The sequence below is a fragment of the Opisthorchis viverrini genome, assembly GCF_000715545.1.
Source record: "Opisthorchis viverrini unplaced genomic scaffold opera_v5_71, whole genome shotgun sequence".
Lineage (NCBI taxonomy): Eukaryota > Metazoa > Platyhelminthes > Trematoda > Opisthorchiida > Opisthorchiidae > Opisthorchis > Opisthorchis viverrini.
Window position 1 is genome coordinate 1,395,108 of NW_008751727.1, and position 18,949 is coordinate 1,414,056.

The 18,949-nt window shown below is 44.4% G+C and overlaps 2 protein-coding genes across 2 annotated transcripts in view; one reads left to right on the plus strand and one right to left on the minus strand.

Annotated features, from left to right (window-relative positions):
* The window catches only part of T265_04367 (hypothetical protein), a gene marked incomplete at both ends in the record, with an annotated part of 70,831 nt that extends 62,722 nt beyond the window's left edge, over nucleotides 1-8,109 (minus strand). The window contains 2 exons of the mRNA XM_009169088.1: nucleotides 6,973-7,200; nucleotides 7,830-8,109. Coding sequence (XP_009167352.1) covers nucleotides 6,973-7,200; nucleotides 7,830-8,109 — 508 coding nt within the window. The remainder of the gene's footprint in view (nucleotides 1-6,972; nucleotides 7,201-7,829) is intronic.
* Nucleotides 8,110-8,269: 160 nt separating this feature from the next.
* On the plus strand, nucleotides 8,270-11,828 carry T265_13496 (hypothetical protein; the record flags this gene model as incomplete). Its single annotated transcript, XM_009169111.1, is given in 4 exon segments — nucleotides 8,270-8,527; nucleotides 8,533-8,683; nucleotides 11,136-11,170; nucleotides 11,712-11,828. Coding segments are annotated over 4 exon segments (561 nt in total).
* Nucleotides 11,829-18,949: the final 7,121 nt, after the last annotated feature.

Sequence of the window (18,949 nt, forward strand, 5' to 3'; positions counted from 1 at the left end):
ATTCTTGATTTAACTTACTAACTTAACTTACTGAACTTATATGTTGATGAGACACAAGTGTGTGTCAGTGTTTAAGGACATAATGACATTGTAAAAAACCCCTCCTTATCAGCTGTAAGAACCGCGTACTCGTTGTATGGTGGTTGTCGCTACCAGTTTCGTTCACCAGTGATTTGGGGAGGTGAGGTAGGCAACTGAGCGTTGAAGGCGGAGCTAGAAAATACAATAAAGCAGCACACAGCAAATTAGGTTCATCGGGTCTACCGACAGGTATAGTTGCTTCTGCCTTTGCATTACTTTTATTGTAAAAAAAAACAGGAAAGTTGGTCCGGTTTAGCGAGGCGAGTATAAAACAGAAAGGCTAGCTCAGAGTAGTTAATAGTGCCATGAAAATGTTCCCACAGACTTGGACATCTGTTTAAGATTATATATTATGTGATATTAATTCTATGCTATACTAAAAGCCAAGAACTGACAGCGCATGAAGGATGACAGTATACCTGACCTGAAGGTTCGAATTTCAAGAGCAACTGACAAACTGAGTGCTGCGTTCAGTCCGTAATGGACGGCGATGTAACGAACCTCCATCCGGAAGAATCTTGATCAGATACTCAACTCAAAAGCCTGGCTTATGTATTGTCATTACCTCCTATCCAGTCTAATTAGACTATATGTCCTCGAAGTTGCGTGAGTGAGCACTTTAATCAAACTGTTCAGTCTTACCGTTCAACTCGTTGTTATGTGTCCGCTTGTACGTGTTCCCGAGTGTTAAGTCTCACCGGTCACACATCACAAGGCAAAACATCAGACGTTTAAAAATTACTGGTCAGGTGACGAATACACTGACCAACTGTTGCTGTAAGTGCGATCATGATGTGGTGCCTGGACCTGACTGCTGTGGTCATTCCGTAGGCCACACAAGAAAAGCCTACGTCTTGTAAGGACCAAAAACATGTCCATAAAGCGAATAGTGAACAGCTAAAGACTAGCAATCTACATAATACACGTAATAGTATTGCGTGAATACCTGGGAGCAAAGTAAAAATAGCATGACAAAAGCATGAAAGCAGCAAGGTGCTACATCTAAGTGATTACAGTTTATACATCCATTTGAGTAGAGAATGCTGTCTTTTTCCAAGGAAAGCAGGGTTACGAAAATTCGAGACCTAAAACCGCAAACTCCAATTGCCCAACGACTGGTCGTTGGGCAGTCAACGAGTCTATTTGAAAAATAGTTAACCCTCTCTAGAATCCGATGCCAACGCAAAGGCATCTGCTGAGAGCAAGGGTATAGAAATCTTACTTACTTCTCCAGACAGGCAGGACTAATACGTCACTGGCTCCGTGTTGGAGCGTTCAAGAAATCCACACTGATTGTTGCCTTACGAGTTAGCCTCTTGAGTTAAGGACTACAAGCCAGATGCTGGAACAAGAGAAGAATGGAGTGAAAGGTATCTAACGAACCTATCATGTTCCGTAAGTTATGCTCGTTCCGTCAGTATTTTGAATATTAAACGGCTGTCTAGCCTACGAGTAGATAGCTGTGAATTGCAGGCGGGAACGAAATTGCGGCAGCTACAACCACTGTACGACGTGTATGCGTTTATTACAGCTGACAATGATGATGTCTAGCTTACGGCGGTCTTACCCGGATGAGAAAGACCCAATAATGGACAGTCTATGACCTAGCAACAAACTACAACCAACAAACTGTCGAATTCATGAATGCCGCTTTAATGGAAACCAGGATCCAAAATATCTACGGGTAATGATGGTGCGCTTGCATCAAATCTATCGCCTGTATTGCATAGCTACACAATTTTCTACTTTACTGGTTAGTTACATCATTTCAATACCAATGAACCGATTAGACCGTTACATACAATTATAGTCCTATCTTTCCTGTTCTCCCATCCATTAGTGAGCGAGAGGCAGCTGAGACCAACTTTGGCTCGGTACATGATTTATGAAATAGCTACTGAGTGTGTCCCGTTCACGAATGCAGGCTGAAAATAAGTAGAGTGGATTGCATCATGTTTTGGAAATAATTCCGCCACCAAGGAATAGAAGATAAACCCAGGGACGCAAACATCGGTCACACTGAAGGGGTCGTTAGTGAAAGGACTGAAAGTTGGAATAGGACCGCCTTATCTTAATAAATTTCTGATATTTTCAAAGTAGCCAGATAGCATCACCAGAATAATTTAGGTGAGAACAGAAGTCGGCCGCCATAAGAGTGTGTCGTATTGTGCACGCCAAAGCGCAAGTCCGACCAAGAAAAAATTTCCAGTGAATCCGAAAAGCTGTGGAAACAGCTTAAACATAAAACATTGAGAACGGTGATTAGTCACGTCCTCGCCTAGGAGACGTCTGAATTGAACAGGTGTTTTAATATCCCCGGCAGTAGGTGTGTAGAAGAATTATGCTGATAAATCTAGGTTGACTTGCGACATACTGAAATAGATTGACGCACCCCTCAATTACAGCGTACCCAACTTCAAGCTGACAGCTCCACATCACACTCCGTTGCAACCAAACGAATGGCATCAAAACACTATAATCAACGCCGATTATGCCTCGTACAGCCATGTGTAATGTGAGTAACAAAGCACTTTGGTAACTTCTTGGACGAGACGTGCTTACGAGTAGCTACAATGATAAGGACGGTCTAACCATTTAATGAGTTGGGTTGTCACAGACTTTATCACGCTCGAAATTTCTTGAGAAGCGCAGAATAGTTTAACGCCATCTGTAAGACATGGCTTCCAGTGCCTAGCAGCCCTTCCGATGTTTTTACATTCTACGGTGAAACTGTACTTAGTACTTTGGTCCATGTTTCATTGTTAACATACTGGAATGGACAATAGGGCCCCAGTAATCTTCGTGCCACGGAAGACAGCTACAGTTATCGTAGCTATGTAATTAGGTTGGGGGCATCAACTCCTGGGAATCTTAGAATGGTTGAGTACCCCGATTAGTATGGCTGCAGGCATTCAACAGCACTTATGAACGCAATACAACAAAAGATACTCTGAGCAGGCACGATAGCAAGCCTCCTACCAGGTTTTCCAAATGAAGTAATGCACTTTTCTCCATGAAACCCGTGTATCAACCTTATATGGGATGATCAGCTGCCTTGCCAACAACTTCTAAACTTAGGTGGTCCAAAAGCTATCCATAAACAGGCAACGTCGCTTGAACGAATAAATCACAAAACTTCACCTATACAAAACCATAGAGCATCGGGGGATGATACAAATGGGGCCACCGATTGTTTACCAAGACTTCCTGAAACGATGAGGCTATTTCTATTCCTTAGTGCTTCGGCCTTCAGACCGATTATCAAACCTCTCGGTAGATTATGTTGACTAGCCTAATTGCTAATTATTTATCTCAGGAACCAGTTGAAAATTTGTCAGATTTTGCAAAGGATAGGCATCCAGAATTGACTGTAGGAGAATTGCGACAAAAGGAACACAATTAGTGTAACATTTTTAATGACTGATATGCGTCGTTGAATTTATGTATGTTTATAGAGTAGGTTTTAACCACAATACCTATCGTCTTCTCATCGAAAGTAACAAGTGGGTCCCAGAGAGAAAAAAATGGACGTCACTGAGCCTTTTTTACGAGGGGAGAGGGAGGGCTGTTCACTATCACAGAAGGCCTCAAGTTGGCATAGCAGCTATGCACCGAAAGAATGTAACGGCGATTACTACTATTATTTGTTAGCGAACATTCACAGAAATAGCAACATTGACAGGGCCGACACGGTCTAATGTACGAAGAAGTGTGAAGAAGTGGAAGAAACAATGACACTGATGAGGTACAAGCAGGAAAAGTAGGTACGACTATTTCAAGCAGAGTTAGAGGATTGAGCAGTAAAAGGCCATTGTGAGTAGTATACTTATAGTGAAAAATGGTTGAACTATAAATAAGTCGTCTGGTTATACCGATATACGTACGAAACTTAATTACCACATTTTGGCTTCGCGATTGGAACGATTCATCATGCCTGCCCAAATGGAACCATTAGATGTTAATTCAACTGCGCGTGACGTAGAGTTGGACGGGAGATTGATACAATCACGGATGTTTGACACGGGTCCTGATGAGTAACCTGTTATTACGTAATGATGATAAAATGCTGCGGTGCGCTCCATTTCATTGCATCGGTAGAAACCTTGTCACTTCACGCCGAGGACGTCAAAAGTTTTCCACCTTTTGACTATCGATGTTCTCGGAGCATTGTCAGAGTCTGGTGGGAACACCAGATCAACAATGCTGGGGTTTGTTGAATGGTTTGCGGAAGAAATAACTCACCCACAACAGATGAACTGATCACGCTGCATAGGTTGCGCTGATTTGGCCACGTGCTCGGTAAGCCAGTCGATCGGCTTCCTCAAAGAGCTTTTTCCACACAACCTCGCGAAGGATGAAGAGTCAGAGGAGGTCAAAAAATGAATAGGCCGAAAAGTATGAAAGCCATTACCGGCAAACTCAGCCGGGCTGGTCAGTGCCGTCTCCATGAGTGGAGATCCCGAGAAGGGACACATCATTGATTAGACACATTGTCAGACATGGCACAATCGCACCTGTAATAGCACTCTCGCATCCAAGCGATTGCCTTCGATGCATAACTCTCTTCAAAATCTCCCCACTTAAAAGTCCACCGACAATCATGCATATACGCATCAACTATGTCAGCTCCCGCCTCCAATGTGCAGCTACCGACCCAACCTCCCCAAACATGGGTGAACGAAACTGTGGCAGCCATAACCATTGTACGACAAGTGAGCGGATCTTTCAATTGATTACTATTATGATGGTGGAACGAGCTGCTTCTGGATGTTGATTGGTTCGAATATCGTTTCTTGTCAACAAGTCTAAATACGTGGCGCCGGTGGATTGTCGTTGTCGTAAATCCCTTTAGAAAAGAAACGGCCAAAGTAAAATGCACTTTTTCGTACTCACTCTACGATTACTTCTAATTTGTTCTAGTAGGACCTTCAGGGGCCAACCTTTTGTTATTCGAGGATGACATAGAAGCTTGGTTATTGCTACACTGCGGAGACGACGCTGCTCAGCATCAAAACAATGTACACTAAATAGACCTGTCGAGTGAAACGGATACCTGGACTAAACGGAATGTTCCACAGCCATACAGTGTGGATGATGGACACGAATAACGATATGGGGAATGGGCTATTGCGATAACGGACTGTATTCTGGAAGGCATCACAGAAGTCGACCATCAGCATGTGGTTATCGGTGTGCACCTTCAGGGAACATTCTTCGTCGGCTCCCTAGACTACTACTCACATCAGAATCTATCCTGGGTAAGCGGCTCAGGCCCTCAGTTCTAAATTTAGGAGACCAAAACTGTTGGAACTCCATAAACTATGACCGGTATTTCAAGACAATCATGAGTCATCCTCCTTGATTCTTTATAGCTTACACCTTTCACCGACAAGGAAGCTGGGATGAACATGACTGACGTACAAGTCTTGACTGTGCCAAAACGGCTGATGTTACATTTTTCAAGGGTAATGATTTACGACCCGCAACAGGAATAGTACTTTCATCAAATGGCAAACGAATGGTCACAATTCCCGATCTGGATGATCTCTCTTGTGATCGGAGACAAATTGACCAGGTTGAGTTCAATACCAGAGGTCAGTCTGTTAACGGCAATCCTGTTGTTTCAAATACTAATGAGTCATTTGTAGACGATCTTATGGTATCTGAACAAAACGTATCTGAAGAACACACAACCTGTGAAGAGTCTGAAGTTTCCATTCCGAGAAGATCCGAAAAGTTGCGGTCATGACCACCACTGGACTATAAACATCCACACTCTCATTCAAGGTGTGGCGGATGTGATTAACATGACTGATACTCTATTCATTGCTCTATTCATTATTCTCTTGTTTTAATATTCCATATGTTGTACATATTCGCCAATTCGAATACATACGTGCTGGTTGTTACGCTTCGCTGAATTCTGGATCTCTAGTTCGTCTGGTTATACCGATATACGTACGAAACTCAATTCTCACAGAAGCGAATATTTGATTTAGAAATGTATCGGGAGCAAAATCTAGTGTGATACGGAAGCAATTAACCGGGACAAAATGCCTCCGACAGCAGTTAAGGAGCTGTAATTGTATTCACCTCTTGAAGTTTTCGAAGCTAGGATTAGTAGCAGGATAAAGGTTGAGGCTGATTGGGGCCTGAAAAATGAATAGGTTTCCCGCATAAACATCCAAATGACTCTGAGGACAAGTTGAGTGTACGAGTTCTTTCGCTTTAAAATATGTCATATGGAATTCGGAAGAACCCGCTATCCGCTTCAGGTTTCCCCATCGCATTTGAGCGGCGGGCTTCGGGCAGATATCACCGAGCCCATAAGAGTAGAGTTGAAAAGTGGCGGGACGCGAAGCAGGAGCTTCAGATGTCTGTTGGAGCCGTTGAAAGCCTTGATAGGTTTAACCACTAAAATACTAGTGATAATTTTCAATTCTCTGTGTGTGGCATTCATACGCAAAATGGCACTTCCAAGCCGCATTGCAGGTGAGTGGAAACGTGCCGTTTACAGACAACATAGCCTTTCTGTAGAGCAGCATATTTTCATCGCCCACATGCTTATTTGAAGGTTACGGGTAATACGCAGCTTTATGATGAGAATGATACGATCAGTGTTTGCTCACGGTCAAATACAGCGCGCCCCAACATCATGCCTTTCACGATACTCTTTAAGAAGACAGCTTCCTATGGGTCGTTCTCTACTCTGTGGATCGACCACAAAGTGTGAAGCGACATGCAACAGGAAAAACGCAGATCAAGTTGGAAGCACAGCTGACAACCACTCAACGCACTTATGTCGAAACAAAACAAAATGTTTACACTTCGGTTACAACCAGTCTGCCTGAAAGAAGGTCGGAATGGTTTGACGTACGTAAACTAACTCACCAAAAGGAGCCCAAGCATCGTTCTTTGTGTGTTTGCTAGGATTATTATCATTGTTATGAGCTCCTCGACTATGTAAATCTCGTTTCAGATGCTCGACGTTTTCGGATGTCGCATGAAGTGACAGAACTTGATGCGCATGCTTCTCCTTCTGTTTTCTACGCAAAAGTTCCCGTTGTTTTTCCAGTTTGGCATGTCTTGTACCACATGAGAAATATTCTTCAATCATTTCTACGCGATTCGCTTAAGGGCGTTGCCCATTAGATGGGGTAGAGCACTGCGGTCGCCATTGGCTGGTTCAAATTAACCGCTTCATCAAAGGACGCTGTTGCTTGTGCTCTTGGCCTTCAACAAATTCTTATAAACAAACCTTTCTCATTCACGGATTCACGAATAGCTTCACACGATCGAGGCGTTCGCCTCGGCTTCCCGAGTTGGGTTTGTCCTTTTTGCTCAACGACTTGTTTTCATTTGCACGGAACTAGCGAAAAAAGGCTGCACCACAGCCCTTGAAGCTCGCGTCGTGGTAGTTTGTTTGCGAGCGCGATGACTCGCGTAAAAACACCTTTTCAAAGTGCTTCAAAATGGGTACGAGATGCAGCGTGGAACTCTGTCATTTAGGAAAGGTTATTCCACGTACCAACTACCCCAACTGAGAATAAAGTCTACCCAATAAAAGTGTGCCCTGAGAGACTGGAAGTATTGATTGGTTAGTGGTGAAAAATCCACGAAACAAACGTCGTCCAAACAGGTCCCCTCGATGGCCGAGGTTCTCCATTAGAAATGATTTAAGCACCCCACGACGCGTTCGATAATGAACGGAATTGAGGATTCCAGGGTTATGTCCTTGCCTCCCTCACCAAGTATGGCAAAGGCATTCGCTGAGTCTTCTCCGAACGACATATGGAAGCCGTTTTCGTCATTACGAGGAAGGCGCCAGTCCAACGACCGATGTTTTACAGCGTCCTTATCCATTTGGAGGGTACTTGTCTCAAAACTCCAGGATGAAAAGTCATCCACAAAAAGTAGACATGAACATTCAAGCAGATCTGGAGGATCGTTCGTGTAGATCAGAAACAGAGGCTGTCCCAAATCGGAGTCTTGAGGAACTTCTAAGAGGACCATTTCCGGAGTATACATTGTTGAGCCTAGTTTCACAAGGAATATCCCGTCTCGTTAGAACGCCCTGAGCTACCGCAGAACTTCTTCCGGACCACCATATTGCTCGAACACAGAGCAAAGGAAGGAATTGAACAGGATTTAATGCTTTTGGGACGTCGAAAAATATGGCGAACGCTATATGTCCTTCACCTATAGCCTATATTCAGCTGGCCATAAATACGATTGTTCTTTTCAGGCAGGAACGATTTTGGAGGAATCCGTGGTGCGCTTGGAATATCTGTCTGTTGTTCCTGAGGTGGATTATCCTGACGAGCTCCAAAATAAATTCCACCACTTTGCGCATTATGTTGCCGAGGTTAATGTCCACGTACCTGCCAGGCGACAAGCGGTCGCCAAATGTGTAGATTGGACGGGAACTCAGTTGCTTCCATGCAACGTAAGTTTGCCTTTGTCGAGGGAATGACGGAACATCAGGTAGAAATTCTTTGCCGGTATGAGCAGTATTACCTTCAGGATCCTTGGATAGACCTCACATGGACCCAACGCGCTGAAAAGAATTGCTTGGTCCAAGAGTTGAGAAACACGGTCCTACGTGGGAACTAGAGTACATTGGTGGCTTCCATATTGCTGAGAGCGCCGTGGGGAGATGGACTTAATTGCATGAGTTCAGTTGGCTGAGTAGGTGTTCAGGGGTCTATGATTCGAGGTCCAATAAATGACACGGTTTTTTCCTGTTGCATGCTGAGCCCGCATAAGTAGCGTAGGAGTGAGTAGCTGCTGAGTACTCACTCCTTTTTACTGCTCCAATTCTACGTCTCATTTTATGTAATACACTTTCCCACGTGCAAAGTGCTTTAAGGATTTTCGTTGGGACAAACTGATGCAAACACGCTTGCAGCAAAATTGCGATATTGTGATGCTGCTGTTGCTGCGACCACTAGGGCACCTCGCGCTGGTCAGTTACAGCTTAAAAAGGCCCATCTGGTCCCGAGTGGAATATAGACAACGAAACAGAATGCACCTCTATGTGGCGTCAACCATAACGTTGCGTCAGACTAGGATTTTTGTTCGCCTATTATCACCCGAGCTCGGCGAACGGACCAACAACCAAGCAGCGCACCCAAGCTACGTACATTTGACAACATTGCTAGACGCGATATGACTTAACTGAACCTGCTGAATCCGTTGTGGTGACGGAGTAATGACACCAGAGTAATGGTCGGTGCCCCGGAAGAACAGAACCCTTTAGCTACTCTCGGGATACTCGAGGGATAAGATTTTGCCCATTCATTGTTTGTGATAAGTTTGCTTCTTGCCTTTTTAATGGTACCATCCTCTAATTTGTTATAACGACCAAGAAGCGTGCCACTCGTTTGCCTGCTGACCGCGTGTGAACGTAGCTTGTCGCCTGGAGGAATTAGTAGCAATCATGTCCGCCAAAAAGAGTCTTTTTTTATTCCAAAAGAAGATGGGTTTTTCTTACATTCCCTTACATTCCCCTTTTCTTTCATACGTCGTAATAGTTCGGATATTTGTCCACTTACATCATGTTTCTTAATCAATCCTATCATGCGCTCCGATGTAAATTCTGTCACCATTTGCGCATCTCCGTCTAAACTTGCATGATGCTGTATGCCTTTTTAATAAGATATAATTTAGCTACCACATTTCCGTTCCTGGACATTTTGCATTTTTATTCCTTTTGTAAAAAGCACGAGACCGTAATTGGCGACAGAACGCTTTCGTTTTAGAGTCATCTATCTAAAGCAGATTGGCGCCCCGAAACAATCCAATTTCATCGAGATGTGTTTTAGCCAAAAAATGCAACTCCTGTTTCCTTTGGTGTGACAGATTCTTCCCATAGTTGCTGAGTCCAAAATTGCTACTCATAGCTACACGGCTTGTCAACGCTCAGTTCCGTTTTGTATGAGGACGATATTTTGGGAGTCTTGCCAACTAGGCCATTCGTAAACGTTGTTCCGACTCTCGTGCTTCCAGTCCATAATTCAGGACTACTTTGTGCAAGTAAACGTCACGCTGTTTGCATAAATGTTTTCCACATACTCAAGCACTCTTTTGTGACCTGAGTTTTCACGCAATTCATTCTGAGTGGTTTCCCACAACGACTAGTGCTGTTCCTCAACAACCATGCGCTCAGTTTATCTCCTTCTTTAGATTGCCATTCCACAGTCACTTGCAGGCTTGTTCTCAGCGACGCAACATAGCTATATTTTGTCTGATTTATCCATCTATTTGTATGACATCACCTTCCAACATAGCTCATGCGTTCTACGTTCTACCTCAGATACTGAGGTTTACTCACCACAAGCGAAGTATTTTCTGAATTTTTGGATCCAATCTGAGCCAAACGGGCTTGCGTTCTCTAAAATAAGCGGCATTCCAGACACTAATTCGTACCGCCTTATATGACGTCGTCTTTGGTATTTTTACACACATTTATACCGGTCGCAAGTTTCTTCGCTCTTGGGGGCGTTTAGGTAACATTTCAGTGATCTAATTTGTTTTTTCGTTGACTGTTGGTCAGACATGGCGCAATTATGTGAATACCAAATCACCATGAACGGACAAGATGCTAATTCGCGTGCTTGCTTATGAACCACCCCGTTTGTGTTAACTCTAACTGTGTCAACTTTTAAACCCATATTTTTCCTCACCAGTTCCATTGTTCATCAGCTATTTTCCATCTCTCTAAGGTTTTTATTTTTCCCTTCATTAAAGACACTTTCCTCAATAGTTTCGACTCTTTCTTTGAAGTCTCTGCTTTGGCTAGATTAGTGGGGATTATGTGTACACCGTTAAACCTGCAAGAAGCCGATTGGACGAACACTTGTATATTTGGCATTTGAGTGAGAATTCTTTTACCTCTGTTAGGGTGATGGAGATGTTCTCACTCCGAAATCCGACCGTATTTGAGTCAAACCTTGCTTCTTACTTGTCCGGGTGGTTGCTTCATTTTGGCTTGTTCTAGGAAAACCAAAAGTTTTACATTACACATTTTACTGCTGTAGCCATTTTCTTTCCAGACCGTGCCATAGGTATTCGATTTGTACCCAATACGGTATACAGCACTTATGCTTGCAATTGCGTTTTTTCCTATTTTTCGTCCGAAACGTGGACTGACATAGTTGAGTTTTCAATTGCTCTCCTTAATACAATGATTATTCAAAAACATCTTTTGCACTGCCACAAAGGTTTGTGCTTGAGAAGCATCAAAGGACTCCCCACAGTCTCACCGACCGCAATGGTTTTCGTTTACGAATGTTTGTCCAAGATTTGCTATCACACGCTATCGAATTTTTTGCCTTCTGAACCCGCTTTGATATTAACGCCCTGCTTGTTCATCAAAAACGTTGCCCTTTGACCTGCCCTTCACGTTTGTCCTGTTGATTCAGCTTACATTTTGTGTCATTTTGCCTGTTTTTGTACAGTTTTACGGGATTTTGCACATCGATTATCCTCCTTTATGAAGCTAAGCTTCACAAAACCACACAAAACGTGTCGGTTTATTCAAGTTTTTGAATAGAAAGAGAAAGGCATGCATGTGCTCTTGGAATCACCATGGTTGAAAATATTTCTTTTATAGTCTTTCAACTTTACAGACAAACGAGTCACTGGACTGCACGCGCCTTCCTCATTTTACATACGATGGTTTTAACGGCAACTACAGTGCGAATGACGAATTCCAACACTTCCTTGCTGAAGAGAATGGCCGCTAGCATTAAAAGCTACCTTCAAATTCCGTTTCATCAAACTGTTTTCATTTTTCAAATTATCGAGAAGTAGTTTAAGCTTTATTCATTCAGGCTTACGAAGATCCTTATATCTAGACCTGCTTTGCGTTGCATTATTTGCCTAACCTTGTGAAATCTTTGAGATGTTTATTTGGTTCGTTCCATCTGTATGCATTGCGTTTTTTCCCGTATTATTTTCTGCATCAGTCCAAAAGATTACGAAGAGTAAATTTTTGTTTGGCGTTTGTTTGATTTGAGTTCACATCGGTTAACCAGAGAATATCTTAGCTGTCGTCGCCATAAAACAAGCACGACCATCGGTTCAAAAAGGCGCGAAGCCGCTTAGTCATCTTGATTATCACATCAGAATTGTTCCAGCGTCACGATTTCTGCGCAATGCATGGACGTAGTCGCACGTCAGGTTGATTCCATAGTTCTTCTGGATGTAGCCACAGTTCTCCGTGGATGAAGTGAAGCAGTGTAACAGACCAAAATCACTCTCCAGTGCCTTTTATCTAGTTGGCAGCTGCACGCGTACACATACCACTGTGATTGATACAGACCGTTTAGTAGCAGCGTGCTTGCAGTAAACGGGACGTGTAGTGAACCACAGTCGTGTATGACCTGTAGAGAAAATCCGTACCCTCAGTACAAATGTACTGGATTAATCCACGGATCAGCGTTGTGACTATCATAACTGTTGACCTTCTGGAGGAATAATGCATGCGCGTATATTTATCGTAGACACCCACCTGACACCCCGGACTGTTCATAATTAGACGCCGACATCTATAGCAAATAGAGTAAAATGTGCCGGCCTCCCACCGGAACTCCGTCATCCCTTCATGAAGAGGGGACTCTTATGGAGTCTTCCCGAAGCATTTGCCTTGTCAACTCGTTCTCATCCAACAATGTATCCGTTCAGCATATGAAACTCCAGATCAGGTTGACAACAGCTTGGCAAACTTCTCTAGCGCGAGATGCTTGGTTTCGGTATACTGAATGCAAGCGACCCAGTCCGACGGTATGTTATTTCGTGTATCCCAAATGTTGTCACTGCAATGAACAAAGAACTGTTGAATCGGCAAATAGGCCTGGTGGCATTTCACAGGGATGCAGAGGCGAACCTCACTGTGGTATGGGGCGTTCATATCAGACCGCTCTTTCAACACTGATCCAGTCAACGCAAGGCACAGACACAGTAAGATTTTCAAGCTGAAATTATACACTTTAACTAGGCGAAACTACCTCATTTTTAGTAGTTGTTACGTGGGATGGCCATCCTCCGAAGTTTGTCCACGCTAAATTTAGCACGGAGTTCAAAGCAGTATTAGATACTTTTTTATGTGATTCCTCACGCTGGCAAGCTTACTGCGTCGTTCTGAGAACTTGAAGAGCAGTGCTGCACTTCCTTTTTCGCTTGTACCTTTCAGATGGACGGCAGCCGCTGAACGGAAAGGAAAAACTGCGTTGAGAATGTTGGGCAAAAGCCTCGCAGCGGCGCTGATTGAAGTAGTTCAACAGAGCGCTTGGTCTCAGCATGCACGCACCAGATACCGCGCAGGCCAATTACCAGCCCCTGGATTTGGTCGTCACCAACGAAATATACTTCGTTGATCAGGTAAAAATCAACGCTCCACTAGGACAGCGACTACTGTGTGCTGACCTTTGACTTCATCTGCTATTGGGCCGGAAATCCCGAACCCCAAACGTGGTTTCGAAATTCTGCCGTGCAGAATTCTCAGGAATGCGGATCTTTCTTGAACAAGCCACACTGGGACCAGCTCCGGTGGAACAAATATATGGGACTATTGTCCAGAAAGTGAACGAGGCTGAGGCGACGTTCCTCTCAAAAAAAAACCAGCACGGGCCCGGATTAAACACAAGCTGCCAAAGAAGGATTCGGCGACTTCTGGAGAAAAGGCCCCAACTTTTTTTCAAAAAGTAGATGAGCTGGCATTTCGTAAAATGCGGAACCGCTGTAAATCAGAAACCCACCAGTGGAACATACGAGAACAAGCCACCATCCTGGAAGTCGCGCAAAAAACAAAAGCGTCTTGTTCAAATACATGAGACATCGCTGCAGAACCAATCCATCCGCATCCTTCTTAAGGGACAGAAAACGAGAACCGACGAATGACCCAAGAGTGGTCTCTGAGGTTTACAGAGAACACTATGTGGGTCAACACCAAGCCCCAGGGTCCTCATCACATCCACTTTTGTCAAGGCGGAACGACGAACAGCCTCTAACCGACTTGGTCTTTACGGTGGAGGACATTCGTCAACCCTTGCACAAGATCAACCCATTCTGCGCGTTGGAGCCCGGTGAGGTCCATCCAAGGATCCTGAAGGAAACGTCGTCCACACTGGCAACTCATTTACACCTAGTGTTCCGTCAGTCGCTTGACGAAGGCCGCCTTCTTTCTGCTTAGAAGGAAGCGAGTGTCGCGAAAATCTACAAAACTGGTGACCGACTATCGCCTGGCAGCCACATGCCTATAAGCCTCACTAGCGTGCCGTACAAGGTGATGGAACGCATTCTCAAGCGAGCTATCCTAAATCACCTTACTTCCTGTAACGTGAAGTCTCCAGCCCAACACGGATTTGTCCCAAACCGTTCTTGTGTGACAAACATGCTCGTGTTTATGAACAGCTTAACCCAAACCAAAAACGAAGGACTCATATCGGATGCCATATTTTTCGACTTCTCAAAAGCAGTTGATAGGGTCCCACGAGGAGACTCAGCGAATGCCTCTATGCATGGTGAGAAAGGACCAGAAAACATCATGAGGATAGATGCCAAAAAGGATTTGGGCACCTGGGCCTCCTCAAACTAGTCCTTCTCACTGCACCATCAGTCAGAAAGGCCTTCGCCATTTTACGGATGATCCGACGCACCTTCTCCCGTGTTACTCGCATGGACTTCCAAATACTCTATGGTACCTACGTCAGACCGCTCCTGGAGTACGCCAAACAAGTTGTCTACTCAGGACGAAGCGCGTCTCGCGATGCTTGATCTCTTTCCCCTGGAGTACCGTCGCCTCCGAGGTGACCTAATTCTTACTTATGCCCTGTTTGAAAAAACCTTGGCAAACAGGTTTTTTGCCGTTGACCCAGCAAACACACGGCTCAGAGCACACACATTCATCAGACAAAATTTTTTCTCATTTCGGGTAGTAGCTGCGTGGAATGACCTTCCTCCGACGGTTGTCCACGCTCCTGCTAGAACCCAGTTTGAAGCATTATTAGACATTTATTTATGCGAATCCTCGCGCTGGCAAGCATACTGCCTCGTGCTGCGAACATAAAGGGCAGTGCTACACCCTTTAGTCACTTGTGCCTTTCAGGGGAAGGACAGCCACTGACCGACAAGAGCAAAACCGACCCGGGAAACTTGGGCAAATGTCTCGATCCTGTGCATCAACCCGTGACTCCGTGTATGTGCAATCCGTGAATCCGTGGGCGACCTTGACGCGCGGTGTGAATTCGTGCGCCGTGTTAGGAATTCGAATTTTTGAGTAATTACGGAAAGGTAAGTCCTGCTAAATTCTCTTCCTGAGAATTTCCTCTGCTTCAGGTCACTACTCAGGTTGTGTGGCCGAAAGTTTTTCATGGTTTGAATTGCGTGCATTTTACATTCCTGCGCGCTGCGTAGAATTAAACCCACCTGAAAATTGAGACGTTATGTTGTTACTGATATTTACATGGGACAGGTTTCAGAGTTTTGATCACAGTAGGCTTCGAAGCTTTTGAAGGAAAGGATTAGAGAACGGCGGCTACAATTCTTACGTGTGCAACTTAGGAGGTGTAATAATAGCCAATGCTCGCTCCTTTTGAGACCATTTCAGAGCCGAGCTGCCATGCCAGCATAAAGAAGCACAAAGGCTGAGATATTACCAGGTTACCTAAGCTTAGGCACGAGCAGCTGAGTTGCCGCTATTTTGTTCTAAACACAAACATTTCGGTCACCAAGTTAGTGCCTTCACCATTGAACTATCTCGACAATAGAAGATAATCTGACTAGATGTTACCGTATATCTTTTACACCCTTTCCAGTGTGTGAATGAGACATCTCTTGGAGTATGAATGGTCTGATGAATTCTTATTTACCATTAAGGAGGGCGTGACGCTTGGACAGGCTCAGAAATATAACGTATTTTGGAGAAGTTAACACGGTTGAATTTTTCGATTTCTTATCGCCGGGTACGAGATGTATTGTTTTGTGTTCGAAGAATTCTGCACGGTGGCGTCACTCTAGATGAAAAAGGACCACTTTACGACATCCGTAAGCTGTTTAAGCACACAATGTGACGTTCTAACACCGTTTACGAGGATAGGCAGTGGTAGCTGCGAAATCCGAGAAAACTCTGAAGAAGCTCGACAACCACAGGTTGTTGCAGCCCATGGCCTGGTAAAGGAGCGTAATGGTAGTATGTGACTGGTAATTCAAGATGAACTCACTGGGTTCACGCAAATTTTTTGACGTGTGCATCAATGATACACAACCACAGGTTCTGAACGCACCTTGATTTCAAAGCGTACACGGAGCGTAACTGGAACCTACAAAGTGCGCACTCGTAATGCATCTGGTGGATAGATGAATTCGAGTCGTGACATAAGATAAGGTCCACTTCAGCGGCGCTCGCTACCGCAGAAATTACCTGGGCTTAATGCTCGTAGGCCTGGATTCGTTTGATTAATTTCAACTGTCAGAGCAACTCACCTGTTCTGTTGGTAACAAACGAACTGCATATGGCGGTGGAATGTTCGTACGTACCCTTACCGTGCACATTTTACTGTTTCACTCTTATCCCTTTATGTTCACCGCTCTCTACTATACATATTCAACGTGTGTACCTTCGACGAATAAGGCCTAAATTATTTGTCAGAAAATCGTCTGCCTGGAAGAGGTCTTTTCACCCAGTCCTATACTGAGTGAAGGAGACCGAAAGGTGGACACTGTATCACCTGGCAGTAAAGTGTGACGTCAGTAGCCAGTCAATTCAGTAGGTTGGATAACTGCCTCCTATCTGGATGACAACAAGAACGCCACTCACACCAATTAGCAATCATATCTTGCAGTATCTCCAGCCAGGCGCAGTGTGGGTCACGCCGCCCCCATCCTTGAAGATGAGTAGCACCGACAGCACCCAGACTCTTCGCAATCTCTTTCATACGCCTCTACCGGATCAAGGGTAGAGGCCATCCCTCTGCTTCCGTCACTCTGGATTGGGTACGGAAAACCGCATTTTCTTCGGCAGGCGATGATTCGGCATTTGTCACATGGCTTAACCACCACACATGGACACGTTCTTCGATCGAAACCTCTGTTGCACAATTCAACATTCGCTTTCCGATTACGTCGTTGCCAATTCCCCGGCACCAGCATCTGCATCTCGACGTGGGTTGTCTAGGCTTGAGCAATCTGGCAATATCTCAGCGCTGGCGCTTTCAGTGGATGGTATGACAGCTGTGTACCGACAGTGTGTTACAGCTGACCGGTTATTTTTTGGGGACAACTAGATGAGACTAATCGAAGGGCTGGCATAACTGGTCTGTCTAGCTTCTCCGCTTATATTTATGACCAACTGGGACAAGCGGCCAAAAATGACAATCCTATACTCTGTAGCCTACTCCGTTTGAAATCTTCTTAGAAAAATTTTGACGACCCCGGCTGACTTCTGGAAGGCGGCTCCTCGCTCCTGTGGCTCTCCGTGATTAGGGTCGCTGCTAATGATCCTTCGCCCCCCTGGACGGTTTTTTTCATAGGCCCATTTACTTACGCATTTTCACCTTACCGATGGAGTGAATTGGGAATTGTGAGCAGCAACAGGCATACAGACATCTAAGTGTTGTGTGATGGGGAACGGTTGGTCTTACAAATTGATTGTCATTACTCTGTATTAACCGGAGACCAGTTTAAGTAATATTGAAAATAATATTCGATCCTTCTGTTGTTGCACACCCTTAAAACTCTGAAGATCACTTATTCAGCGTTTGCTTCCTTGTTCTGTGTACCCAAGCGTAATCACACTCTGTGTTGACTGACTGCAAGCCCCGATTCCCGACCCAGCCAGCTGTTACTGATAATTTAAGCGTTTAACCAACGACTGGCGTTTCCGAACCGGAGACACGTTTGCCTTCTTGCAACGAATTAGGTGGAGTTGGCTGTTCCTAGTAAGTTCAAATATCGGGAGCTATTTCCAGAAATTTGACCTTTATTTAGTTCCAGGTATATTAATCTCCCAATTACAGGTCCACTGTTCTACATCCTCAAGAATTTATGAGGAACTTCTTTGCTTCTACATCTATGCTGCGAAAAGTGACGTTCATTAGACTAGAATTTCTGCACGGGTATAGCTTCAATCGTATCGCTACAGTCTATATAATCTAACTTAGTGTACTTCGTAACCAAACAAACGACTGCTGTATTTCAACGGGCTACTCTAACTGTCATACTGCGAACCTAAACTGCCAGACATCGCAAGTTTCATTAGGACCTTCTGACTAGCCTATATAAAGCGCTATCTCTGTATGCAGCAGATTGTGTAGTATGGCTTCTCCAGGCGTCTTATTTTCAGGGAACTCAATAGAAGGAAGAGGCCATTCTCAGAAATCCTTACATTTATCCTATAAAATCTGTTCTAGTTCTCTCACACCAGCTCCTTCAGGCGAAATACATGCTCCACAATCTTTGAACGCTTAATAGTTGACTGGGTGCCTCAATGCCGAGCACAGCACGGATACGAAACAATATTCCATTCCGGCGGGATTATTTCGATTCGAGAAAGCCATTCAACGAGAATGCTGAGAAGAGTGGCCTCAACTTTAATCAAAAGAAAACTTACTATACCAATTACCAGCTTCTAGTAAACCGGTAAATTTTAGAAGGATGTACTCATCTATCTTAACTAACTCACCATTCGTACATCAGTCACAACTAGTGCTTCTATTAAACATGCTTCTAGCTCTGCCTCAGTAGTAATTTAATATTAGTGAAGATACCTGAACTCGCATAGTTCTATTCCCAATGTATCGCCAGTCATAGTGTCGAACGTCGGATTACACTGCGGCACATTAGGTCTACCTGAGCTCGTTCAGGCTGG